Here is a 26,135-nt window from a genome sequence, read left to right as displayed (position 1 = left end):
TGATATGTGTGCAAACTGTATAACTTAACTAATAATCAACACTTTTGTAAGGGTAAAGTGGTAATTAAAATCATTTGACTCACAGTCAGCGGGCGGCAAAACTAATAACAAATTAATTTGTCAGGCAATTGGATGCTGCATTTAAAATGTTTATTTAATTATTGCAGATAATTGGGGATAGTTAGAGTGAGAGGCAAATACAAACTGTGCTTTAACTTTGCGACATAGATGATAGAAGCATATGAGCAGAGAGCAAGTGAGTGTGTATGAGAGCGAAGAGAGTAACTAAGCCAACCGGCCATGCAAATCAATCAATCGAAGGCAGCGACTGCGACCGCGAAGTCGAAACACTTTTTCGCACGCTCGTTAAAAGCAACAACAAATAATCAGTACATTCAGCGGGGTGAACTTTTTGTATACCCTGTTATCATGGCTGATGTCTCATGCAAAACTTCTAATTGTGTAATTTTATAATATTTACACTGCTTCCCAAGTTGTTATTGTAAAACTTGCGTTTATTTCACACTAAATTTCAACAAATTTTGAGCTTTATTAATAGGGTTACACACCTATAAGAATCAACTGATATGATATAGTATAGTTATAGTTCGGTATAGTTCTCCCTATAGGATTTCTAAGCTCATCTCTCGCAAGAGCAGGGCTTCTTTGGATTATCAATACAACCGGCAGGCGCTGGTGCTTGGAGGCCGCCTACGAGAAGTGGACCATGGTTTTCGTCATAGATGGCATAATAGAAGGGATGATCCGCAAAAAAGTTGACGGGCGGGGGCGGATATCGTGGTTTGCCCCTGACCATCTGTACAATCGGTTCGCCCAAGGGCTCGACCTCGTTTCCCTCTTCGTTGAACTCGATGCATGCTTTGTGGAGAATTTTAGAGACTTTTAGCACTTGATCCGTTTCCAACATTTGGCCAAGTTCGGCTTTGTCGATAAAAACCCTTTTGACTCCTAACTCTATGAAAATGGGCGTCAATTCCTGTTCGAATTCCGTCGAAAATTTTGGCAATTTTAAATTGACTCGCCTTAGGGTGAGCACTGCAATAATATTCTGCAAAGGTTTTCTGGTTAACATTCCCAATAAATTCTTCAGACCCATTTTCTGGTTGGGCAAAATGATCAGCATTTGTAGTTCTGTATTTCTAAAGGTCAAACGCAGGACTTTCGCATCGAGGTCATTCAATTCCGCGTAGTAGTATTCATGAAAAACATTCATCATGTGTACTTTGTATTTGTTCTGGTTATCCGTGTGGAAAAATTCTCTGCGTGTTGCCTTCGGCTCGAATCGTATATTCCACTCGGCCTTGAAGTGAGCCGCACTGATGAGAACCATGCGGGTGCTGTCGTCAAAGATTTCCGGACTGACTTCATCCTTTATTAGATGATTCATCTTTGTGTCAACCCACTCGTTTATGGTGTTTGCAGCATCTATGTTCTCAGAGAAATTAATAATACCGGGCTCCGAATGGAATTTCTCAGTCAGTATATTGTGAAATTCCCCACGTATCTCATAGTTGTGCATTAGGTACATTTTGTAGGCCATGTGCAGCACGCTGGCCTCCTGATAAGAGTTCAAAGTATTATGAAAATCCTCGGCTATCTCCGCTTCATGACTAGAGGTAAATCCAACTCTACTGTCTAACTCCTGAGCAGTCGTAGACCCTTCCTTAGCGCCCAAGCGCAACATTCCCAAGCAGGTGTGTATGGCGAGAGGTGAGCATATGAGATTCTTACCAGGATTAAAGATAAACAATTGATCGAAAAGATTACTTGAGAAGGTGCTCAAGACACTTAAGAAAGTACTGGTTTTATCATCTTCGTCCATAGTAACTCTGATAATCCTTAATAGGTAATGTAACCCTCTAACATCGAATTGAAATAAGTGATATTATATTGGAATAAAACACAAACTATACATCTGACAAATTTAAAAATTCGAATACTAATGTCAAATCTCTTATGTATGCCCCCTACAGAGCAATTGAAAACAACAAAAGATATAATTATTTAGGTATCCCGAAGACTCTCTATGCTAAAGCTATTAATACCAGGAGGTAAACCCTTTAAAGATATTCAAGCTCAGACTCTCAGGACTGGCATTCCTTTTATAGGTTATATTTCCAATTACTTTGCTTGCTGATTACAGGGTATCTTCGATTAGAGCTTTCTGACCGAGTACAGAGTATCTACTTGTCCAGCACTCTTTTGACTAGAGTTTTCTTATCACACAAGTTTTTTTTATGGAGTACAGGGTAACTATTAGTTAAGCAGATTCTCAACTAAAAATTTCTTTCAAATTCAGAACAGGGTAGCCCTTATCTGTAGTAGGGCGCCTTGGCCTGTTACCGAGTGCAAGGTATCTTCTAGTCCATCACTAACTAACGCGACTAAAACTTTCCTAGCTATTATTGTCTTGTCCCGTGCTGTTGCTGGAAAATTGCAGGCAACAGGCAAACATTTTCGCTAATTGGCAACCGCGCGGCAGGCCAAAAGAAACGGCAAAAAGCGCGCTGCCGCCAGCGGCAACTGCGACTGCGGCGTTTGTTCAATTAGAAGCGAAGCACAAGCACACAGAAAAGGGGTGAAGCAAAAGGTGAGGTACGGCCAACATAGCAAAGACTTCACTGCGTGCAGAGTGTGTGAAATTAGAGAGCAAGAAGAAGAATTAGCAGCAGCAGCAGCACCAGAAGCACCAGAAGCAGAACAAGCGCAACAGCAGCTAATTGTTTTACTCAAGTCCAGAAGTGATAAAGTTAACAAGTGTAATAATGATAATTATAAACCGAAACAACTTGGCAATTTGAGGGGGCAGGGTGGGGTGGTGAGTTCCTATTGAACAAACGCAACACAAGTTTATGGCAGTGCAACTGTAATTAGGCAACTGGTTTAACTCCAATTGAAGTCATAGATTACAAAAATTACAAGCCCCCACTGTAGTCCATTCAAGAGCTCTCCATAAAAATCTGGGTTAACATTACCATTACAATGAGAGGGTTAAAAATTATATACGCACACATCTCTCAAACGCACACAATTACAAAGTTTTCGTGGTGAATTGAAAAGCTTCTAAAGACGCCCCAAATCAGTGAACGCTGCCGACGTCCATTAGCAGCCAGCCACAGCGCAGCAGGCAAGCGCCAACAACAAAAGCAGCGAGAAAGACAATGACAACAAAAAAAAAGCTGCGCTCAAAATCAGACACCACACAGACACACATTTAAATCATTACAGCACACGCAAAAAAAACCAACAACACAAACAACAAAAAACAAGTACGAAGCATAGCGAGCAAAAAGAAAACGACAATTACAGCAACAACAGAAGCAGCGAGGCGGCAGACAGCATGCAAGAAAAAGTAATAAGAACACATGCAGAAGAGAACCAGAAAAACAGAACGGCGAATGCGCAACATGCAACGATACAACAACAATAGCAACAACAAAAACCTGTACGAAAAAAGAAGAAACAGAAACAAAGGGCTGCGCACGGGAGTTGGGGAGAAGCAGCGCCCACGGATGAAGCTTCTGCCGGCAGTGCCGCGCAGTTAAGCGCAAATCAATGACCTACGACATCGACAACAATGAGAGTAAACGCAGCGGCAGCGGCAGCGACAAAGAGAGGGAGTGAGAGCGAGAGCGTAGCATAGTGTTGAAAAGATGGCAAATGTTGGCTGCTGATGCTGACTGGGGCCCTGGCTGTGTCACACAGACACACACACACGCATATATATAAGGCGAACGTGCTAAAAAGTGGAGTAACAACGATAGCAACAAAACAAAAGCTCACACACACGTCTACAAATTTAAGTATGTGTTTTATGTTCGCTGTGCTCCTGCGGCTGCTGCTGCGGCTGCTGTCCTGGCATAATTGCAATAAATTTGTTCAGTATTTCGTATTGCGCGCTGCTGCAGCCAAACAGATTGCGAATTAAGCGCAAAAGGAAGTTGTTGCGAGAAAAGAAAAGGTAGCGCGCAGGCAACAATAACGAGTAAAAGGGACAGGAATTAAAAGAGAAAAACGCAATGTTACGACTGAATACGCTTACGAGCAGACAATATATATCAATAAATGCATTGAAGCACAAATTTGGCAAAGCAGCGCTATGCGACGAGTGTATACCCTTACCAGAACTGATTCACAAATGCTCCAACTAAAAACTAAAATATTAGAGTTTTCATTGTGCATGAAGAATGTGCGTACATATATTTAAAGTACCTCAACCACCAGTCGCTCCTTCTTCTTCTTGCGGCTCCTTTAAGCTGGAGCCTGGTCGCATAATAGGCAACGGCTACGAATGTAAAGCAGAAATAACCTCAGCGAGCGAAATTCTTTAATTAAAATTGCTTTTTCTATAAACATTTGATACACAGCAAAAACAACAACGCAACGAAGCAGCGGAAAAGGAGGAGGGAGAGTTAGAAGTACAGGTAGAAAAAAAAACTGCAAGTGGAGCCAGCTAAGAGCTCATTAAGTCCATGTCGAGTATTAAATTCTTTTATTTATAAATGCGAGTGGTTTCTGAGTACTGCAAATGAATGCCTCCACAGAACCGCCTCACATGAGTGCGTGTGCGTTTGTGTGTATGTGTGTGTGCAACGCTTATAAGGCAGAAAATTGCAACCGGAATGCATTTGTTAGCGGAACAGAACAGAGAACTATAAACAGACGGACAGAGGAACAGAGATTAGACGGAGGGGGCTACGAAAGAAGTGCGAGGCAATCAAGAAGCCATCACCAAAGCAAAGAGACAAAGCTTCAAAACGTGTCTCAAGATTAAAAACAACAGCCAGCTGGCTAGCAAGAAGCAGAAGCGAATGTGCAGAAGAGGCGAGAAGAGCGAAGAGCGAAGATCGAAAAGCTAAAATAACCAATACGGTAAAAAATCATCGCTATATTGATAAATGGACTTTCGAGGCTTATTAAAAGAACAATTTAGAAAGGCAAATGGGATGCAGAAAGAAAATCTTGAAGCCAGAATTTATATTATGCCAAAAATTAAAATTCTTGATCAAGAACGCATCTACAAAGCAAATCTATGGCTCTTAAAAATTTGGTTTAAGAAAACCCAGACTGGCTATTTATCATTATCATAAGTTACTATTAAAGTAATTGCCGTGAAATAAAGAATAGATTATTGTTAAAAAAAAAATATATATATATAATAATAATTTATAGATATAAATAATGTGCGATAAAATGGCAGACCCGCCCCATTCTCTTCATCTATTTTTAGGAGTTTTCACGATATAAAAAAAAGCTAATCGATAAAGAAGGGCTATCTTCCTTGCAGACCGAACCTTTTCATAATACTCATAATGCTTTGCTCGTATCTAAGAAGCACAGGGAAAATAGTTAATGCCGAGTATGATTAACATATCTTAAATAACAAAAAGTTGTTCATACAAGAACCCCATTTTCGACCGATCATTGGCAGCTATATGATATAGTTGTCCGATCCAGCCGGTTAAAACTGAGAGACTACTTCGCATAGAAACCGACAGACGGACATAGCTATATCGACCCGGCTGTTGATACTGATCAAGAATATGTATACTTGATGGGGTCGGAGCTGTCTACTTCTATGCGTTACCAATTTCGAGACAAAACTAATATGCCCTCTGAAAGGGTATAAAAATAATAATAATAATTTATAACTATAAATAGGTAGCGATTAATTGGCAGAACCGGCTCATTGTCTGTCTATTTTAAGGAATTTTCAGAATATAAAATAATCGTAAACAAACTTTTCAAGGCGATGAATAAATAAATAAACATAACAAAATACGGATTTTAGCCACTTTTAATAAAAGGCTTCTTAATACAGCTTATCAAGTTAAAGCCCATAACTAAAGCTAATAATATCCCAGCTTATATGCGAAATGCTCTCCCACCTCCCCCCTAAAAAAAAACCTAACACTCTCCCAACTACCCCAAAAAAAACCGTTAACAAGTATTCCACAATAATCCTTAAGATTTTCTTCCTGCCTCAACCTGCGTCTAGCCCAAAGACGTGCAAAACATTTCATTCGGCACGCACACAACGAAAAATGTATTTCACACATGGGCGAAAAAATGGAAAATGTAAGGAAAATAGAAAAACCAGCAATAACAATTATCAATTTTATGATATGTCTATGAGGCAAAACTTGAAAGGGCCGCAAACGAAGAAACAAATACAAATTCAGAAATGAAAAACAAGTAGAAGAAAGAAAAAACTTTGCAATTTACAGCTACAACATTTTTGGGGTGGGCTTTTCTAGCCATACAAGCCAACTAGCCATAAAAGCCAACGAAATTATTGATTAACCAAACACTCATGAACAAATTTTACGATACGAGCCCGAAATGGCCAAAACTAAAAGTGCAACTAACATAAAAGTAAACTGTGGAAATCTTTTTTTCCACAGACAAAAAGAAAAGTTGGTGAAAAACTTGGCTACAAAAAAAGAAGCGGTGAACAAACTTTGAAGTCCAAATATTGAATTGTCAATATGATATTTTGTTCAAGGCTTGAAGCTTAGGATTTTAGGATCTTTGGCCGTTGGCTGCGTTTAGTCGTCAGCTTCACATAATATATATAGACTTGCGGGTATTGCCCGGCCTTGCCCGTGGAACGTTTTGTGCTAAAAAATGTTGGGACAAGCCCGTAAAAAATTTAAATGTACCCATCTTGATCTTTACTTCTATTTTTTAAGTGCATCGAATTAAGAACCAAATGTTTGAATCAACGCTTTCCGCTAATGTTAGTTAGAATCTAGAAGCTAAAGAATAAACTTTCGTTTATTAAACCTTTGACCCGCTTTTGCAAATCAACAAAACTTCAAATCTAGCCTTAAAAACCTTTGAATGGTATTTTCCACCGAGGAAGCTTGTATTCCGCGAAAAATGTGAAACACGCCTCAAATAAGTTATCATATATGGTAGATCCTTGGAAATGAAGTTGAGAGCGAAACTTCACCCACCAAATCTTTGACCCCGATTTCCACCAAGAAGGGAAGAATTTTCCAAAAAGTGCGAAACAATCATCAAATGAATTTGAACAAAGATCTTTGAAAATGAGTTTGAGGCCGATCGGATGGTAAAGAAAAAAGTTTCATACAAAAGTTTTTCGCCATTTGTTTTTTTACACATGCGGTTGGAATTTCCCTAAGCCCCGTCTTAACGTGCACCTTCATCACATAAGTGATCACTACAGTGAAAATTTCAGCTGATATTGATCACCAATCAGTCAGTCAATCAGTCAGTCATCCAGTCAGTCAATCAGTCGGTAAGTCTATCTGACAATCTGGCAGTCAGTTAGTCAATCAGTCAGTCAATCAGACAGTCAATCAATCAGTAAGTCAGTTAGATAGTTAGTCAATCAGTCATTCATCAGTCAGTCAATCAGTCATTCAGTAAGTTAGGAAAAACCGTTTTGTGTACATAGATTGCATTGTGAGGGCAGAGGTAAAACAGTCTGGAGTTATATTTGTTGACGGTTGCCCCCCATGTCAACAAAAACCAGACAATGACATTTATAGAGAGCCAGTCCGTTGTGCGATAACAAATATTATCTAATATGAATTTCGAACAGAAAAATATACTTAACGCTAAAAAAAACGGAATATTTGGGCCTTATCACAACAATACATTTGCTCCGATTTCGACAGGAATTGGACATAACTAAACAATTCTAAAGAAATTGGAGAAATATTTGCAAACGATTTATGTTTTTTAAGAAATAAAATTTGATTAAGCGCAAATGCAAATACTTTTTGCAGCGAGTCTTTTCCCTCAAATAACATTCTGTTTTAGAATGTTCTTTAATCCCACAATTTGTTAAATATGGTTTAGCTAAAGTTAGGTTAGGTCTAGCTGTCAGGCCAAACGCAACAACTTGAACTTGGGCATTCGGTTCGTATGGGTTTAAATTCGAAGCACGTTTTGTATTATCTGTGCCTAAGTTTCATATTCATAATAGTTAAATATTTCACACATAAATGACCCAAATGTTTGCCCTAGCACATTTGAATCATCATCAATCAAAATTGATGATATCAACAGAAGTGGAAAAACAAATCAAATTAACTAGCTCCAATTGGAAGCTTATCTAAGTGCTTGTTGGTTAACCCTAGATACATGGATGTGTATAAAAACAAGAAATTAAAGGGCGTCAACCAAGCCAAAGCCTTCTTTGCTATGCTTTATCTTTGACATCTTAAACCAGCGACCTCACCCTCCACGGTTCGACGCTTAAACAACTTAGCCACACAGGCTTATGATGTCACACTTGCTGAGTTCTTTTCGTACAAACTTTGACCAATATTTCGGAATCATTTTTTACAAACTGTGACCAACATATCCACTCAGTTGAAGCGCGAACCTTTAAAGCCCCGACCTTATGGCCACTTGTGAGCCCTAAGCAAGCTGATCATGCAAACTCTTATAAATATATATGTATATTCGCCCGATTCGTATACTCACCGCTGCATTCCGATTGGCGGCGGCGACGGCTGCTGCGGCCGAGTTGTTCATATATTGATTCTGCGGCGGCATTAGAGCTGCGCCCATGGCTGCAGCCGCGGCGGCGGCAGCAGCGGCATGCGGCTGCCCGCCCATATAGACGAAATCCTGTGGTCCGCCGGGACCCAGCGGTGGCGGTGGCTTCGGCATGCCGCCATTCATGCCCGGATGCAGTGCGTTTCCTCCATGATGATCGTACATGCTGCCGCTGGCAGCCGACTGGGCGTAGGGCGGCATATGGCCCATGGTGGCGCCGGCGGCGACGGCAGCAGCCACCTGGTTGTTCATCACATGGCTGAGCAGATTCGAGTTATATTGATGCTGGCCGAGATGTGCCTGGTTGGGTTGTTGGCCCTGTTGTTGTTGTTGTTGTTGTTGTTGTTGCTGCTGCTGTTGTTGTTGTTGTTGTTGCTGCTGTTGTTGTTGTTGTTGTTGAACTTGCTGGCCGGGATGCGGCTGACCCAGGCCGCCTAGCCCATTGCCATTGCCCAGCCCATTGCCGCCGCCCATAAGATGATGCGGCGGTCCCTGCGCATTTTGTTGTTGTTGCTGTTGTTGCTGCTGCTGCTGCTGTTGTTGTTGCTGTTGTGCAGCGACTGCGGCGGCCGCCTGCGACATCATGTGATTGTGCTTGGCTACGGCGGCTGCCTGTTGCATGGCAGCCATATTGGCCGCTGCGGCCGCCATCGATGGATGATGCAGTCCCCCGTTGGTGCCGCTGCCGGCGCCCATGCCGCCCAGACCACTGCTCGCGCCCATGCCAATGGTGCCTATGGCTCCGGGGCCGCCGTTGTTGCCACCGGGCGCGGCATTCGCCGGATTCATGGGTGGATTGTATTTCCATTTATCCGGATTCTGAAAGTGGCATAAAGATATTTATAAATAAATATAAGCAACCCGTTTTTCCTTGGAATGACTAAATATAGAACAAAATGTTGCTTGCACGTTGCCAAGTTGGTTGCTGTTTATGCAACCTTTTGGCAGCGCCTGGAAGTGAGCTGCAATTTAACACCCCACCCCCTTCCCCAGACCAACCAACGTCACAAGTTGGCCTTAATAAAACTAAATAACCTCTAGACAGAGCAACAAATTCACAGCTCGCACTTTGGCATTTGCAAAACGAGGCATTCGCGACTTGTAGACACCCTATAAGAAACTTAGAAAATATATCTTCAATAGGGTTAAAATAAAGGCTAACAAATCCAAAAATTTAGCTTAATTCCGCTCTTTGCTGCATTTGGCTATATGCTGAAAACAGTTGAAGTTTTTGTCTGAATTAGCTTTTTTTTTGGAATCTGAATTCTCTAAAGCTTTACTAGCTATTTTTAGCAACTTTCAATCTCGGAATTAGCAACTTTTTGAATATATGGCCAATTCTACGGCCACGCACCTGACATTCGTGTGTCTTCAATATAAAGACAACCAAAGAAAACTTCAAATTATTTTACCTAGTTTTAATTTTGTGAATACCCTTTTTATGTAAAAAGTGAAAGCTGTTGACAGTATGGCTATCGGACTGAAAATACAAATTATTTCCGTTTGCATCTAAAAGACGCCAAAAAGCTCACAAAACTGCACGATTTTTCTAATAATATATTTGTTTTTTAAAATAATGATTATTTTTTAAAGTTAGCGTGACGAACTTTTTCTCTATAATTTACTCGAGTTTCGGCTGTCAATCTGCGAAAATTCTATCCCCAAAGCAAATATCAACTATAATTCTGTACATAAGGCACTTTAATGTTACGCATCAACTTATACACCCACTTCACACCCTTAAGTACAGGGTATATTCAGCAAAGAGACTGCAAGGAAAGCAAACAAAATCTAAAAAACCAAGGCTCTAGGCAGCGGAAGCTGCTGCAGAAAGGAATATGACTAAGAATGGGCTAAAAAAACAAAAGAAAAAGAAATCTGGAATTATGAATTGAAAATGCAGAAAATGTGTGAAAGGCTGCCCGTAAAAAGTATTTGTGCTAGTATGTTTCAAATGAAATCAAAATTGTTGCAAGCGTTTTAAACAAAATTAAACAAATCAAAATTGGTTTATAGGGCCTTAAATCTCGTTAATGGGAACATGAAATTCATTTCGTTTTCATTTAGATTTTGAAGTCTAAAAACTTAAGCTCATTTTTACCCAGAGACAATATTATCTCTTTATAATATATTTTACATGTAAGAATTTCTGTTAACTTATTTATTGGACTTTCTGAAAATTCTATATCCTAATAGCATAATTCCATTGTCAACATTTCTTACATTATTTGCGAATGTGAAATATGTTGCCTGTACGTTTTCCCATAAGAAACCAAATTTAGCATAAACAGCTGATATAGCAGCGAAGGCATTTCAACATTTCAAGCAGAGTCCATTATATGCAGCCCCTACTTTGAGGCCGTATTATTCGACCTTTGGACGGAAAACTTTACGGCGCTTAAATAAATCAAATAAAACCGATCAGCTGTTTATTTAACGAAGCGGCACTTTTGCCATTCATATGTTACCTACAGCTGACGTTTATGGAATCGCAGAATGTGAGCATAGTGGAATCAGGCTACTAAATAATTTAATTGCGATAAACAAAAAACCTAATTTATAAATATTTTCATGTTTTTATCTACAACTTTTTTACTGTTTAAAGAAAAGGATGCGTAACCTGAAGTTTTACTTTTTGGTTTTTACTAAGGAAACATTTTCTAGCTTTGAGAAAGTGTGCGTTACTTCAGGGAATTACGGCTGAGGCTCTCTGTTTGCGCAAATTAATCGATAACTTTCTGACAAGCCTATGCATTACTGGCGCTCGGCTGCTCCGGCGACAGCTTAAATGTGTATGCATACATATGTATTGGATATATAATTAAGACATTTTAGTGACCAAAACAAGAAGCCATAACAACAAATAATGCCAGAGAGCAAAACCTACCCCTTCCCCCTAACCCTACTCCATGCAACTGTCCTTTGGTTTTGCTTTTAGTTTAGAGTGCAAGCTGGCGCAGAGCCAAATCCGACATATTCGTACATGTCTAACTATGTATACACATACATACATATTTACATATATACTTCTTTCTGTTTATATACTCACATCGATGCCGTGCTCGTCGCCGCATGCCCAACGCGTTTGCTGCTGCTTTTGGGCAAAGTGCGCCGCATATTCGGCGGCTGCGGCGTCTTGCAAGGTGGAGCCAACGGGACCGACGCCGACGCCAGCGCCGCCACCGGGCGAGGGGCGCTGCTGAAAAACGAAGCCAACGGCAGCAGCGGCTGCCGCAGCGCTCGCTGCGTCCACGTCCTGCGAATTGGAACCGCGTGTCCCGCCTACGACGATTGCGTCGCTACCAACGCCGACGCCGCCGCGTCCGTTGCGATCATCATTGCCGCCCAGAAACTTCATGTGTTGTAACTGTTGTTGTTGTTGCTGCTGCTGTTGTTGTTGTTGCAGATGCTGAAAGTATGGTGAGGGCAGCGGCGGCAGTTGGGGCTGCCCGTAATGCTGCTGCTGCTGCTGTTGATGATACGGCCCTTGCTGCTGCTGCTGCGGCTGCAGATGATGCTGCGGCGATGGCGACGCGGTGGGCACTACCGTCGATATCGAGATTGTGGGCGCGCTTAACAGCTCAATTTTGGCGGCTGTTTGCTGCACGCTCAGCTGACGACTTGGCGCGTATTGCAAAAACAAACAAAAACCAAATAAAATTAAAAAAAAAAAAGGTACAAAAAATTTGACGGAACGAGAACAACAGTTTAAAAGCAACTGGACGACGTTTCGTTGCGGCTACAATTTAAAAAAATTGCAAACACGTCGCGTGCACAGTGGGGCGAGAGCTATGCAAATGACACATTAAGGGGGTACCGTAAATTCAATCACTCGTGTTTGTTTGTTTGTTTTGTCGTCGTTGTTGTTGTTTGTGTTTTATACATGCATAGAAACCACACTTTGCTCTTTCTTAATATTAAATATTAATTTACAGTGATTTGAGATATTTAATTACATTTATCGTTTGTTTTTGTTTACACTCGAAAAAAAACTTGCACGTTTGGTTTGGTTTTTTTTTACAAAAATGTACACTATTTAACACAAATTATCAATAATACTTTACACATTGGTACCAAACAAATGAACTTTTTTCTTTGCAATGCATTCAATAAATACGTATGAGAACTGGTTAAACAATTACAAATTTCATATATTTTATTTTTTACAGATCGATTGAAATTTTTTGTTGTTGATGTTATGTTTGTAGTTGTTGTTGTTGGGGATGTTGTTTTGAATTATAATTAGGATGATATTAATATACACGGCGTTTTAATGATGAAAATATACACAAACTGCAAAGAGAAAGAACAAAGAAGAGTATTATTACATATTTTATAATTAAGCACGTTAAAAATAGGATTAAACATCGATAATTATACATATTATCGATATCAATCAGATAGGAACCACTGTGCCTACTTTGAGCTGGTCATGGTAAAGAAACCAAGATAACGTAAGGGAAGGGGCAGACAGATAACCAGCTCAAGAATATGTTTAACAAAAGCTTCAAAATTATAAATGAGCCTCTGCCGCGTTACGAAAACAATAACAAAGCAGAAAACGTGCAAGATGAAGAAGAAGCAGGAGCAGTAGTTGAACCTAAAGCCGAATATCGGCAGCAATTGCAAAGAACAACGCGACGGCGACGACGCTGAATCATGCGCCGCGAAAAGTACGAAAAAGAAAACGACAGCAGCCGAAGGGGCAGGCTAAAGGAAAAACATATAAATTAACATATACACACAGCAAGAAGAAGAAGAACAACAACAACAGAACGAAGACGATGTGAACGGCGGCCGGCAACAGCGGCCGCAACGTTTTGAGGTTAAGTTACAAAATATGTAAGCAATCGTCCGTCGTCTATTTCTCTGTTGTTTATATGCGCGCGAGCAGGCAAATCCAGCGACAGTTTGCCCACACCCTATCTCCCTCCCATCAACAGCCAAAGAGAGCACCCGAGAAACGGCAAAAGACAAGTGCAGCGTGCGAAACCGCAGCGCCCAGCGGGGGCCTCACTCACACGCACACACACACGAGCGCAGTCGATACAAAAACAAACATAAAGATAAACGCCAAAAAGAGACATGTGAAAAACAAAAGCACGAGAACAAACAGCATAAAAAGGAGCCCGAAGCGAGCGATGCGCAAAGCAACTAAAAGGGGGGTGTGGCAAGCGCAGCCGTGAATATTTATCAAATACGTAAGAATGTACAAAAAATAAAAAACAAAGTAGTTTAATTAAATAAAATACGTAATTAACAAAATTTCGTAGTCAATTTGTTTATTTATGCGTCGGCAGCGACAGCGGCGCTCTTATTGGAAAAATTTTGTATACAAATGCAGGGGACACGGCGAGAGAAAAAGAGAGCAAACGTGCAGTACAAGAGCGTAAGCGAAATAAAATATTTTAAACACTGCCGTGCAAAAGTAAAGAAGAAGCAAATGGCTGCCGCTGACAAGGAAGAAAATGAAACAAGGCACGGGCGGATAATGGACGAACGGACAGACGAAGACGACAAACTCACTCACACACACCGCCGCATGCACGCACACAAACAAGAACGTTCTGGGCATTTTGCGAGCCAATCGGAAAAATAATTTTTTTTTACAGGCAGTTTAAAAAAATATAGCGCAAGACCAAAGGGAAACACACGCATAAAAGTAAGCATTTAATTGATTTTTACCTTTTATTTAAAGCAGCGACGCACGCGACTAGCGTGTTTGCTCAAAAACTTTCAATTATTTCTTTTTTTTGTGTTTTTGCGACTATTTATACATGTTTATATATATATGTATGTGCACATATATATATATAACTCGGCCGTGTGCGTCTAAATATGCGTGTTGTGCAGCCGATGCTCGTCTGGATTTACATATGTAAGACAACACACACACACATGTATATATACACATGTGTTTGTATATATAACAAATTTTTGCAGCCGCCGCAGTCGCAGCAAAAAGGAAACGACGATGACAATGTAAAAAAAGAGGCAGGCGAGCAAAACTGTCTCAAAACGAAAATTGAATATGTATAGAATTGAATATATCTATATAGTATAGTTTTCTTTATTTTCGGCACTTACACATGCACTTAATGACTTGGTAAACGCGCGCGAAATGCCCTCAGCTTGCTTATCTTATTAGTTTTGCGTGGTTTTTGTGTTTAATTTAAATTATTTAAATTACAATTATATACACAGGATGAAGAAGAATACGGCTAAGAATTCTTCGACGTCGTCGTCGCGAGAACGATAATAAAGCGAATGCGAATGCAAAGACACAGCGCCAGCGTCGAAAACACACAAAACCAGCAGGAGATTGCGCTCAGAGCGACAGACATAAAGAGAGAACGCGATAGAGAGAGCATGTGCCGCAAAAAAGTGTGACCAAATTTGGCCAATGCTGAAAATGGCAAAAACAAATTATAGTAACAAGAATCTTAGCAGCTTAACAGAGGCTGCAGCTGCAATACTGTTAATATATTAAACAAAAAAAAACATTGATTGCTGGTTTCATTTTTATCTATATGAGCGGCCTACAGCTAAAGAAAACGAAAAGCAAGACTGCAGGCACGCACTATATATTTTTCGTCAAATGATTCAAATAGTTTAAGCGCGCGCTGCCGCACGCATCCCGATAAACAGAAACGAGGTAGCAACAACAAGAGCAATGGAACAGCTGCTCGAGTACAAGTGCACAATGCCTGCAGGGTTGCCACAATTTAGAAAATTTGCGACATTAAATTTACCCAAATTTATCAATAAAAATTGGCACATGTAATTCAAATGAAAAACTTATGTCAAGCATCAACCGTCGAAGTTATTTAATAGATGCGTAACTCGCAAAAAACGTAAATCAAATAAGCACACACACACACACGCACTTGCACACGCGCCTATTTGTAAATTAATTACATTTGTTATGCTTTGGCCATTTTAATAGATTCATTAAAGCATGTTTACATAAAACAAACATATCAAACGATTTGGAGCCCGTATAAAATTTGATTAGGTGCAAAACACACACACACACACATTAACACACTCATACACAAAATGCTGCAGCCGCCGTTTGACTGTGTATTTGTTTTGTTTTTGTTAGCGGCATTTTTTATCAATTCTGCGGCATTTTTTCTGCTGCTCGTGCATTAAAACAAAACAAACATTAACCGGAAATATGTGCATGCATTTTAAAAACTCTTTGATTATCTTATGCTAGCCTTTTCGTGCATTTTCTTTTCTTTGGCTTGTTTGCAAATTAACGCAAAACCAAATATGGGAAGCCGCACGCAGAGGCAGCCAGATTTTTTTTTCATTTAGCACGCGCACGAATTGAACACACTGTGCATAAGTAACAAATATTATTACATTAGATATATGTGTGTGCTTCGCGTAGGTATTAAATATTATTCACCTTAGCTTATTTGAAAAATTTACATATGTATGTATTACAAACACGCTGTTCTTACAAACGATTTACACTGACTACAAATTTGTAGTCGATAGACAATCTGTATCGATTTCTCAAATGCGATAGATTCTTATAGCAGTTGTTATTAACGGCTATCGACTATTTATGTTAACTAATACTCGATATATGCGGCGACTGTTAATGCAAAGCGCGATGTTATCAAAATAATTGGCGGACCTTAACAAAACGTTAAATTTTTAACAACATATATATTTTTCCATCTATTTCTTTATTTTTATATATTGAATAAAATTAATGATCTGCACTTGTGTTCGCACAAGCCACTACAATTATATTTAATGTATTTCTATTATATATTTAAGCCAAAATGAAACAAAATATGAAAACCAATTTTATAGAGTAATGGAATAAGATGAAATATTTTTTGTTTGGAATTACATATAAGTTTGTGGGTGCGGGGAGTGAGGAGGGGGTGAATTTAACATAAAAAACAAACATGGTAAAATGTTTTTTTTTTTTTCATTTTTGGGAAAATTGATTGATTTTGATGGAATAACTACCTAGAGTACTCCAGTTGTGGTTAATGGGTACAAGGTTGTCTGTTCTTAGGGTTTCCTCTTGTTTTTATGTCCAATTTAATGTGTTGTTGCTTAAATACTACTAAAATTAGGCGCCAGCCCAGGATGGCTCATCGGAGATGCACTCAACGGATCCATCATTATCATGGGCAGTATCCCCATCGCCATTCTCTGGCGAATCTGATTCCTTGCGCTCAGATTTAGATTCCTTGATGCTCGTCTGCTTTGCTGGCTCATCGGATTCATCATCGCCGCCGTTGTCATCAGCTCCGTCAATGTCGTCGTCAGCATCGCCACTTAGACTGTCGCCGCCATTCAAATCCGAAGATTTGGCCGACTTTGGGCGTCCGCGTTTGCCCAATGAAGGTCGTCCACGCTTCTTGGGCACATTCCCATTGGACTCGTCGCCAGCCAATTCGCCAGCCGAATCCTGATCGTCGTCATCGTCATCCGCCTGATTGTTGGGCGATTTCTGAAACTTGGGCCGACCGCGCGGTTTGCCCGATGAGGGTCGTCCGCGTTTTTTTGGCGTGGTCGTAGCTGCAGCCACTGCCGTAGATTCCTCGGCCTCAACAGATTCCACCTCATCTTCATCGGAATCATCGTCCGGCTGTTGTGACTGGTCATCATCGTCATCGGCAGCGGCCTTGACGCTTGCGGCTTGGGCTTTAGGGCGTCCACGTGGGCGTCCAGATGGCACATACGCGGCTGGCCTATTCGACAGTGGTGGACGTCCACGTTTCTTGGGCACAGTAGGTGCTTCATCGCTATTCGATTCTGCGGCAGCGGCTGACGCAGAACGCTTTCCACTTGCAGCCGATGCATTCTTCTTGGGGCGTCCAGGACCGCGTCCAGTGCGCACAATGTTCAAGTTGACGGCCCCAGTGGGTGGACGACCCACTGGACGTGGCTCCTCATCGTCATCATCGTATTCTGTGTGAGAGTACAAAGGGAATTTTTATATATAGAAATTTGCAGTTCATCACACCCAGTGCAAACTCTACTAGCCAAACTGACCATCTTCATCTTCACTGGGCTTATGCTTTTGGGGTCGTCCCAGCTTGCGGCGCTTGGAGGCCGAAGAGGGCGACTTTTGGTGCTTCACTGGCGGCTTCTCATCGGCCGAAGAATCCATATCGTCGTCATCGTTACCGCTGTTCTCCTGCACCTGTACCGGTGCACCACTTTTACGTGGACGACCGCGTCCCTTGACCTTTAGTGGCGGCAATGCCAGATCGCCATTGGCCTCGCCCAGCTCATCCTGGTCGAGATCCTCGTTATCGCTGTTTTGCGCAGCGGCTGCGATCTTTGGCGGCCTGCCACGCCCACTACCCTTGACCTTGGGCGGACGACCGCGCTTTTTGGGTATTGTTGGAATGTTGCTATCGCCGGGACTGCCCGGCGCCGGAGCCGCAGCCCCCGTCGACAACTTTGGCGGGCGTCCGCGCTTTTTAGCCACCGCAATATCCTCCATTTTTCGTTTCTTTTTTTATGCGCGCGCTTTTTCCGAAAGCTGCGTCGTCGGCTTCAGATCTGGATGCACACAGAATTCTTGCTTCAAATAATTTGTGCGTACTTCGTTTTCGCCGTTTCGGTGTTCCCTTTTGCGGTTGCCTTCTTATTTTTGTGTGCTCAACTTGCGATTTGCGCTGCGTCAAAATACAAATAAAAAAAAATTATTTCGGGATACAAAATATGTTTATTACTGCGGATTAAACGTTTCTTAGCACGTGTATTTTGGTTTGTTCACAATTTGCATAAATTCTGCATTTTTTTCACACATTTAATTACTTTTTGCAAATGGCAGGCACGCTTAGCAAATCCCTCCGAAAATGAAAATCGGCTACGGCGTCTTTTTGCTACTCACTATCTGTACCTTCTTCGTAGCAGCGTTGAGGCACCGTTTTATCGATAGGCACACACACACTGACATATACACTGATATCGGCTGTGAAAAAGCTAGTATAACTTTTTTTTCGTAATGTAAATTTAAAAACGTTGCTCTCGCTGCGCTGAATTTACTTTTGTTAAAATCCACAGCTCTTAATACGGACTGTAAGGAAAGCAAGGCAGAATTGATTTCAATTTTATGCCGGCCGGCACAACTAAATATTAACGCAGTTGGCGTTGCCAACTTGTTGGCGTTTGTTATCGATTGTTTCTAAAAAGCAGCGCGCGGGCTTTATTTAATTTAAAATCATTGTGAATCGAACATCAAATAGAATGTCGCCATGGCAACTCAAAGCAAGAAGTTTCTAGAAAGCGGTCGAACCCATCGAAAATGGAAAAGGTACATACTTGACCAGGACGACGAGCTGAGTCGGTCTAGCCATGCCTCTCCGAACTCGTTGGTCCCAGAAAATACAATAGCTAGAAAACTTATATTTTAGATATATTTTCTTCGGTGCCGTACGTAACGGAAGTTTATCTTTGTCGATATCTCGTCACTAATTATAATACTTCACTTTTTAGATACATCCCCAATTGATTTTAAAAACTAGAAACTTCTACTTATAGAACGAGCTAGACTGTTTGTAAAAGCAGCTAGGCACCCGGCTCAGGGTATTTCCTACTTGGCTACGCCCAAGATTCCAGTCATTTTCATGTGGATGAACTTTCCGGTTCAAGCTTTTCACTCGCTTTTAAATTCGATCTATTATACAAAAGAAAACATCCCCACAAATTATATAGCAAGGACGATTCAAAAACAATTAAGTTTCTTTTTGAAATAATAAATTAATGGTTTATTCTATAATTTGTTGCTAACTTAGGAATAGTTTAACAATTAGCTCTCTTAACTAGTGAGTGTTCGGCATAAAATTAATGGCTATATCTCAACCAAAAATCTTAATCAGTCCGAGGAACATAAAGTTAAAACTAAATACTAGAAGTATGGGGGAATGCAATTAGTCGACTTCCTCCACGGTGGGTCCTTGGTAGCCACCGGCACCACCGAAGCCGCCCGCCTGCTGGCCACAGTTGGCGTTGCCCTGCGGCTGTCCCTGCTGGTGCATCTTGGTCATAATGGGGGAGCAGTGCTGAGTGAGCTCCTTCAGTTTGTACTCGAACTCCTCCTTGTCGGCTGTGGTGTTGGCGTCGAGCCACTTGACGGTCTCGCTGCACTTCTCCAGCACGGACGACTTGTCGCTGTCGCTCAGCTTGTCGGGACTGGCCTGCTCCACGGCCTGCTTGACGCCGAAAACGTAGCTCTCGAGGCTGTTGCGAGCCGTGATGCGCTCCCGGTGCTTCTCATCCTCGTCCGCGTAGCGCTCGGCCTCGTTCACCATGCGGTCGATCTCTGCCTGCGAGAGGCGGCCCTTGTCGTTCTTGATGGTAATGTTCTTGGCCTTGCCGGTGCTCATCTCCTTGGCCGTCACGTTCAGGATACCATTGGCGTCCATGTCGAAGGTGACCTCGATCTGGGGCACGCCGCGCGGTGCCGGCGGTATGCCAGACAAATCGAACGTGCCCAGCGAATTGTTGTGCTGCGTGAGGGCGCGCTCGCCCTCGTACACCTGAATGGAGACGCCCGGCTGGTTGTCAGAGTACGTTGAGAAGGTCTTCGTCTGCTTGCACGGGATTCGGGAGTTTCGTTCAATCAGCTTGGTCATGACGCCGCCGGCAGTCTCGATGCCCAATGAAAGGGGCGCAACGTCCACCAGGAGCACATCCTGGATCTTGCCGCTCTGGTCGCCGCTAAGTATGGCTGCTTGGACTGCGGCGCCATAGGCCACCGCCTCGTCGGGATTGATGGAAAGGTTGAGGCTCTTGCCGCCGAAGAACTGCTGAAGCAGGCTCTGCACCTTGGGAATGCGTGTCGAGCCACCGACGAGCACAATATCGTGGATCTGCTGCTTGTCCATCTTGGCATCGTTGAGCGCCTTCTCCACTGGCGCCAGTGTGTTGCGGAACAGATCGGCGCACAGCTCCTCGAACCGGGCACGGCTCACCTTCGTGTAGAAGTCGTGGCCCTCGAACAGCGCGTCCACCTCAATGGTAGCCTCTGTGCTCGACGAAAGCGTGCGCTTGGCTCGCTCCGCCGCAGTGCGCAGGCGGCGCAGGGCGCGAGGATTGGAGCGCAGATCCTTCTTGTACTTGCGCTTGAACTCCTCCGCCAGATGGGTTACCAGTCTGTTGTCAAAGTCCTCGCCGCCCAAATGTGTGTCTCCAGCCGTTGACCGCACCTCGAACAGTGAGCCCTCGTCGATGGTTAGAATGGAGACATCAAAGGTGCCGCCGCCCAGATCGAAGATGAGCACATTGCGTTCGCCCTTCAGATTCTTGTCCAGGCCATAGGCCAGTGCCGCCGCCGTCGGCTCGTTGATGATCCTCAGCACGTTCAGGCCGGCTATGTGGCCGGCATCTTTGGTAGCCTGGCGCTGCGAGTCGTTGAAATAGGCGGGCACTGTGATGACCGCGTCCGTGATGCTCTGGCCCAGGTACGCCTCCGCCGTCTCCTTCATCTTCACCAGCACCATCGAGCTGATCTCCTCGGGCGCAAAACGCTTCTGCTCCCCCTTGAACTCGACGCCAATCTTGGGCTTGCCTCCGTCGCTGACCACCTTGAAGGGCCAGTGCTTGATGTCCTCCGCTATCTTGGGATCATCGTACCTGCGTCCAATTAGACGCTTCGCATCGAATACTGTGTTCTTGGGGTTCATCGCCACCTGGTTCTTGGCCGCGTCGCCAATGAGGCGCTCCGAATCTGTGAAAGCCACATAGCTGGGCGTCGTCCTATTGCCCTGGTCATTGGCAATTATCTCCACCTTGCCATGCTGGTAGACACCCACGCACGAGTACGTGGTGCCCAAATCAATACCAATGGCTGGCATTCTGTGTGTTCTCTGATTCTTCGCTCGAGATGAATCGCTTCTATTTGTTGTTGTTGTTGTGGAAATCTCTTTCTTGCTGTTGCTCCTTCTTAATTTGTTAAAACTTTACTTTTCACTTGGATTTTATTTAAACTGTTGTTGAAAGTCTTTAAAACTCTTTAGTTTGTATTTTTAGCTTGTTCAGCTAGTCGCTTGTTTTGGTTTGTGATGTTATCACGTCGCTTGCTTGAATTCAATTGTGGCGAAGAGAAAATTTCAGCCGTATTTATACCCCGGCGCTCTCTTTTCGAAATTTCTCGACGCTCTCTTCTCGAAACGCGTCGAACGACGCGTACATTCGATGCGTTTGCTTATGAGCGAGAGGGAGACGGAACAGCTTGTACCACGAATATGTTTCGATTTTTCTAGTAGGTTGGGTTTGTTATTGTTTTGAAGAAAGAGCGAGAGGGACTGAGAGTAACGGCTGTGTGTGTTCGACTTGACCTACAGCAACAATTGGTATTTATCTTTTTTCGATTCTAGAAAATTCACACGAACTTAGAGATTGTTGGCAAAATAAATAGTTTTGTTATACTTAACGATTTGCTATTAATAAATGTATTTTATTTATATGCGAATGCTGACTTGATTGCCTATTTTTGGAACCCAATATAAATACATACATACAATGTATGTGTGAATTGAAAAACTCGTTCTATGCACGTGAATGCTAATCTAGTTGTCATTTATAGATTGTTGCTGCTTTAACGAACTGTAAATAATAAAAAAATACACTATAGCAAATAAACCAAAATGAGCTCTCTTCTTTTTGCTATGTCATCTCTGTATTTACATCTCTACATATATTGAAAACATGTTCTGATTGAATGATCAGGGATTAGCGTGCAGCACGTGAGGGCTAGGAAGCTAACATTTTCACTCTAGCTAGATGGGGTTTTCGGGAATTCCACCCACAAGGGGTAAACTTAGCGATACGGTTGTGAGAAGCTCCTTGTTTATCATCAAACTTCTTATTTTCTTATCTTAATAGATGAAAAACTTTGATTTAATAATAAAAATATTAAATATTTATATTATTTATTATTTATATGTAAATAGAATGTGTGGATTAAATTATTTCTACAATTGGAAGAAACCGAGAAAGAAAGAATATTTTCGGCGCGCCGAAGATTTAATACCCTTGTAGACATTTGCCTTACGGTTTTGCAGATATTTAAAAGGACAAGCTCGTAAAACTTCCTCCACGGTGGGTCCTTGGTAGCCACCGGCACCACCGAAGCCGCCCGCCTGCTGGCCACAGTTGGCGTTGCCCTGCGGCTGTCCCTGCTGGTGCATCTTGGTCATAATGGGGGAGCAGTGCTGAGTGAGCTCCTTCAGTTTGTACTCGAACTCCTCCTTGTCGGCTGTGGTGTTGGCGTCGAGCCACTTGACGGTCTCGCTGCACTTCTCCAGCACGGACGACTTGTCGCTGTCGCTCAGCTTGTCGGGACTGGCCTGCTCCACGGCCTGCTTGACGCCGAAGACGTAGCTCTCGAGGCTGTTGCGAGCCGTGATGCGCTCCCGGTGCTTCTCATCCTCGTCCGCGTAGCGCTCGGCCTCGTTCACCATGCGGTCGATCTCTGCCTGCGAGAGGCGGCCCTTGTCGTTCTTGATGGTAATGTTCTTGGCCTTGCCGGTGCTCATCTCCTTGGCCGTCACGTTCAGGATACCATTGGCGTCCATGTCGAAGGTGACCTCGATCTGGGGCACGCCGCGCGGTGCCGGCGGTATGCCTGACAAATCGAACGTGCCCAGCGAATTGTTGTGCTGCGTGAGGGCGCGCTCGCCCTCGTACACCTGAATGGAGACGCCCGGCTGGTTGTCAGAGTACGTTGAGAAGGTCTTCGTCTGCTTGCACGGGATTCGGGAGTTTCGTTCAATCAGCTTGGTCATGACGCCGCCGGCAGTCTCGATGCCCAATGAAAGGGGCGCAACGTCCACCAGGAGCACGTCCTGGATCTTGCCGCTCTGGTCGCCGCTAAGTATGGCTGCTTGGACTGCGGCGCCATAGGCCACCGCCTCGTCGGGATTGATGGAAAGGTTGAGGCTCTTGCCGCCGAAGAACTGCTGAAGCAGGCTCTGCACCTTGGGAATGCGTGTCGAGCCACCGACGAGCACAATATCGTGGATCTGCTGCTTGTCCATCTTGGCATCGTTGAGCGCCTTCTCCACTGGCGCCAGTGTGTTGCGGAACAGATCGGCGCACAGCTCCTCGAACCGGGCACGGCTCACCTTCGTGTAGAAGTCGTGGCCCTCGAACAGCGCGTCCACCTCAATGGTAGCCTCTGTGCTCGACGAGAGCGTGCGCTTGGCTCGCTCCGCCGCAGTGCGCAGGCGGCGCAGGGCGCGAGGATTGGAGCGCAGATCCTTCTTGTACTTGCGCTTGAACTCCTCCGCCAGATGGGTTACCAGTCTGTTGTCAAAGTCCTCGCCGCCCAAATGTGTGTCTCCAGCCGTTGACCGCACCTCGAACAGTGAGCCCTCGTCGATGGTTAGAATGGAGACATCAAAGGTGCCGCCGCCCAGATCGAAGATGAGCACATTGCGTTCGCCCTTCAGATTCTTGTCCAGGCCATAGGCCAGTGCCGCCGCCGTCGGCTCGTTGATGATCCTCAGCACGTTCAGGCCGGCTATGTGGCCGGCATCTTTGGTAGCCTGGCGCTGCGAGTCGTTGAAATAGGCGGGCACTGTGATGACCGCGTCCGTGATGCTCTGGCCCAGGTACGCCTCCGCCGTCTCCTTCATCTTCACCAGCACCATCGAGCTGATCTCCTCGGGCGCAAAACGCTTCTGCTCCCCCTTGAACTCGACGCCAATCTTGGGCTTGCCTCCGTCGCTGACCACCTTGAAGGGCCAGTGCTTGATGTCCTCCGCTATCTTGGGATCATCGTACCTGCGTCCAATTAGACGCTTCGCATCGAATACTGTGTTCTTGGGGTTCATCGCCACCTGGTTCTTGGCCGCGTCGCCAATGAGGCGCTCCGAATCTGTGAAAGCCACATAGCTGGGCGTCGTCCTATTGCCCTGGTCATTGGCAATTATCTCCACCTTGCCATGCTGGTAGACACCCACGCACGAGTACGTGGTGCCCAAATCAATACCAATGGCTGGCATTCTGTGTGTTCTCTGATTCTTCGCTCGAGATGAATCGCTTCTATCTGTTGTAGTTGTTGTTGTGGAAATCTCTTTCTTGCTGTTGCTCCTTCTTAATTTGTTAAAACTTTACTTTTCCCTTGGATTTTATTTAAACTGTTGTTGAAAGTCTTTAAAACTCTTTAGTTTTGTATTTTTAGCTTGTTCAGCTAGTCGCTTGTTTTGGTTTGTGATGTTATCACGTCGCTTGCTTGAATTCAATTGTGGCGAAGAGAAAATTTCAGCGGTATTTATACCCCGGCGCTCTCTTTTCGAAATTTCTCGACGCTCTCTTCTCGAAACGCGTCGAACGACGCGTACATTCGATGCGTTTGCTTATGAGCGAGAGGGAGACGGAACAGCTTGTACCACGAATATGTTTCGATTTTTCTAGTAGGTTGGGTTTGTATTTGTTGTGAAGAAAGAGCGAGAGGGACTAAGGGTAACGGTTGTGTGTGTTTGACTTGACCTACAGCAACAATTGGTATTTACCTTTTTTCGATTCTAGAAAATTCACACGAACTTAGAGATTGTTGGCAAAATAAATAGTTTTGTTATACTTAACGATTTGCTATTAATAAATGTATTTTATTTATATGCGAATGCTGACTTGATTGCCTATTTTTGGAACCCAATATAAATACATACATACAATGTATGTGTGAATTGAAAAACTCGTTCTATGCACGTGAATGCTAATCTAGTTGTCATTTATAGATTGTTGCTGCTTTAACGAACTGTAAATAATAAAAAAATACACTATAGCAAATAAACCAAAATGAGCTCTCTTCTTTTTGCTATGTCATCTCTGTATTTACATCTCTACATATATAGAAAACATGTTCTGATTGAATGATCAGGGATTAGCGTGCAGCACGTGAGGGCTAGAAAGCTAACATTTTCACTCTAGCTAGATGGGGTTTTCGGGATTTCCACCCACAAGGGGTAAACTTAGCGATACGGTTGTGAGAAGCTCCTTGTTTATCATCAAACTTCTTATTTTTCATCAAGTGTTTAAACTATTATGGAAGTACACACTTGGGGAATAGATGAAAAACTTTGATTTAATAATAAAAATATTAAATATTTATATTATTTATTATTTATATGTAAATAGAATGTGTGGATTAAATTATTTCTACAATTGGAAGAAACCGAGAAAGAAAGAATATTTTCGGCGCGCCGAAGATTTAATACCCTTGTAGACATTTGCCTTACGGTTTTGCAGATATTTAAAAGGACAAGCTCGTAAATGCTGAGTTTGATGAAAATATCTTGAAAAACAGAATATTATCCATACCAATTTTGACCGATTCTTCCCATAAAGCTATACAATATAGTAGTGCGATCTTGATAATATTTGGCACATATGTATATAAGCAGCATAGTCAAAAAGTAAATGCCGGGGCTCGTCAAGATATATTGATAAACCAAATAGTTTTTCTCGTAAAAGCCTTCTTTTCGATCGATAGTTCCTATGGCAGCTGTGTGATATATTTTTACTTTATTATTATTTAATGTTCGACAAAATAAAAGGTTCTTCCTAATTATCCAATATATTAT

At 42.9% G+C, this 26,135-nt stretch overlaps 5 protein-coding genes and 2 long non-coding RNA genes across 10 annotated transcripts in view; 2 read left to right on the top strand and 5 right to left on the bottom strand.

The window, feature by feature from the left end:
* Positions 1 to 12,571, bottom strand: part of pum (pumilio) — a 228,671-nt gene extending 216,100 nt beyond the window's left edge. The window contains exons 1-2 of one of the 3 annotated variants that reach the window (XM_064696664.1): positions 11,606 to 12,571; positions 8,482 to 9,375 (exon numbers count right to left, since the gene is read on the bottom strand). In XM_064696664.1, the coding sequence (XP_064552734.1) occupies positions 8,482 to 9,375; positions 11,606 to 11,914 (1,203 nt within the window). In that variant the 5' untranslated portion in view covers positions 11,915 to 12,571. The remainder of the gene's footprint in view (positions 1 to 8,481; positions 9,376 to 11,605) is intronic. The other 2 variants (XM_064696671.1, XM_064696679.1) reach the window with 2 other exon arrangements.
* On the bottom strand, positions 495 to 1,962 carry LOC135438409 (serine protease inhibitor 42Dd-like). The gene has a single exon (XM_064696735.1). It carries the CDS (start codon positions 1,841 to 1,843, stop codon positions 641 to 643), a length of 1,203 nt encoding a protein of 400 aa, XP_064552805.1. The 5' UTR covers positions 1,844 to 1,962; the 3' UTR covers positions 495 to 640.
* A 1,380-nt stretch (positions 12,572 to 13,951) lies between the features above and the next one.
* LOC135438420 (uncharacterized) lies at positions 13,952 to 15,370 on the top strand. Of its 2 annotated transcripts, none has more exons than XR_010437879.1 (2): positions 13,952 to 14,218; positions 14,761 to 15,370. It is a non-coding gene; the product is annotated as an uncharacterized LOC135438420 (long non-coding RNA). The 2 variants fall into 2 exon arrangements; XR_010437881.1 differs by lacking the exon at positions 13,952 to 14,218 and adding an exon at positions 14,388 to 14,662.
* An 870-nt stretch (positions 15,371 to 16,240) lies between these two features.
* On the bottom strand, positions 16,241 to 18,521 carry D1 (D1 chromosomal protein). The gene is made up of 3 exons (XM_064697998.1): positions 18,361 to 18,521; positions 17,587 to 18,218; positions 16,241 to 17,502 (listed from the first exon to the last, which is right to left on the bottom strand). Exons 2-3 carry the CDS (start codon positions 18,041 to 18,043, stop codon positions 16,658 to 16,660), a joined length of 1,302 nt encoding a protein of 433 aa, XP_064554068.1. The 5' UTR covers positions 18,044 to 18,218; positions 18,361 to 18,521; the 3' UTR covers positions 16,241 to 16,657.
* A 5-nt stretch (positions 18,522 to 18,526) lies between these two features.
* LOC135439298 (uncharacterized) lies at positions 18,527 to 19,324 on the top strand. Its single transcript, XR_010438025.1, has 2 exons — positions 18,527 to 18,978; positions 19,042 to 19,324. It is a non-coding gene; the product is annotated as an uncharacterized LOC135439298 (long non-coding RNA).
* Positions 19,325 to 19,396: 72 nt separating this feature from the next.
* Positions 19,397 to 21,786, bottom strand: LOC135439281 (major heat shock 70 kDa protein Ba). Its single transcript, XM_064697985.1, has one exon. The coding sequence runs from the start codon at positions 21,399 to 21,401 to the stop codon at positions 19,476 to 19,478; it is 1,926 nt and encodes a 641-aa protein (XP_064554055.1). The 5' UTR covers positions 21,402 to 21,786; the 3' UTR covers positions 19,397 to 19,475.
* A 734-nt stretch (positions 21,787 to 22,520) lies between these two features.
* Positions 22,521 to 24,569, bottom strand: LOC135432981 (major heat shock 70 kDa protein Ba-like). The gene has a single exon (XM_064688894.1). The coding sequence runs from the start codon at positions 24,552 to 24,554 to the stop codon at positions 22,521 to 22,523; it is 2,034 nt and encodes a 677-aa protein (XP_064544964.1). The 5' UTR covers positions 24,555 to 24,569.
* Between the last annotated feature and the right edge of the window lie 1,566 nt (positions 24,570 to 26,135).

This window comes from Drosophila montana, unplaced genomic scaffold, assembly GCF_035044405.1.
Source record: "Drosophila montana isolate Dmon_TW-CO22-7 unplaced genomic scaffold, ASM3504440v1 contig_1505_1, whole genome shotgun sequence".
Taxonomy (NCBI): domain Eukaryota; kingdom Metazoa; phylum Arthropoda; class Insecta; order Diptera; family Drosophilidae; genus Drosophila; species Drosophila montana.
Note: the sequence above shows the minus strand (reverse complement) of the source record. Positions and strands in the feature narration are given on the sequence as shown.

Bases quoted from the DNA above. Each gene is read 5' to 3' on its own strand.
- LOC135438409 (XM_064696735.1), bottom strand. From the start codon at position 1,843: ATGGACGAAGATGATAAAACCAGTACTTTCTTAAGTGTCTTGAGCACC.
- D1 (XM_064697998.1), bottom strand. From the start codon at position 18,043: ATGGAGGATATTGCGGTGGCTAAAAAGCGCGGACGCCCGCCAAAGTTG. The intron at 17,503-17,586 runs GTCAGTTTGGCT...ACTCTCACACAG, and splicing joins GCCCAGTGAAGATGAAGATG to AATACGATGATGACGATGAG.
- LOC135439281 (XM_064697985.1), bottom strand. From the start codon at position 21,401: ATGCCAGCCATTGGTATTGATTTGGGCACCACGTACTCGTGCGTGGGT.
- LOC135432981 (XM_064688894.1), bottom strand. From the start codon at position 24,554: ATGCCAGCCATTGGTATTGATTTGGGCACCACGTACTCGTGCGTGGGT.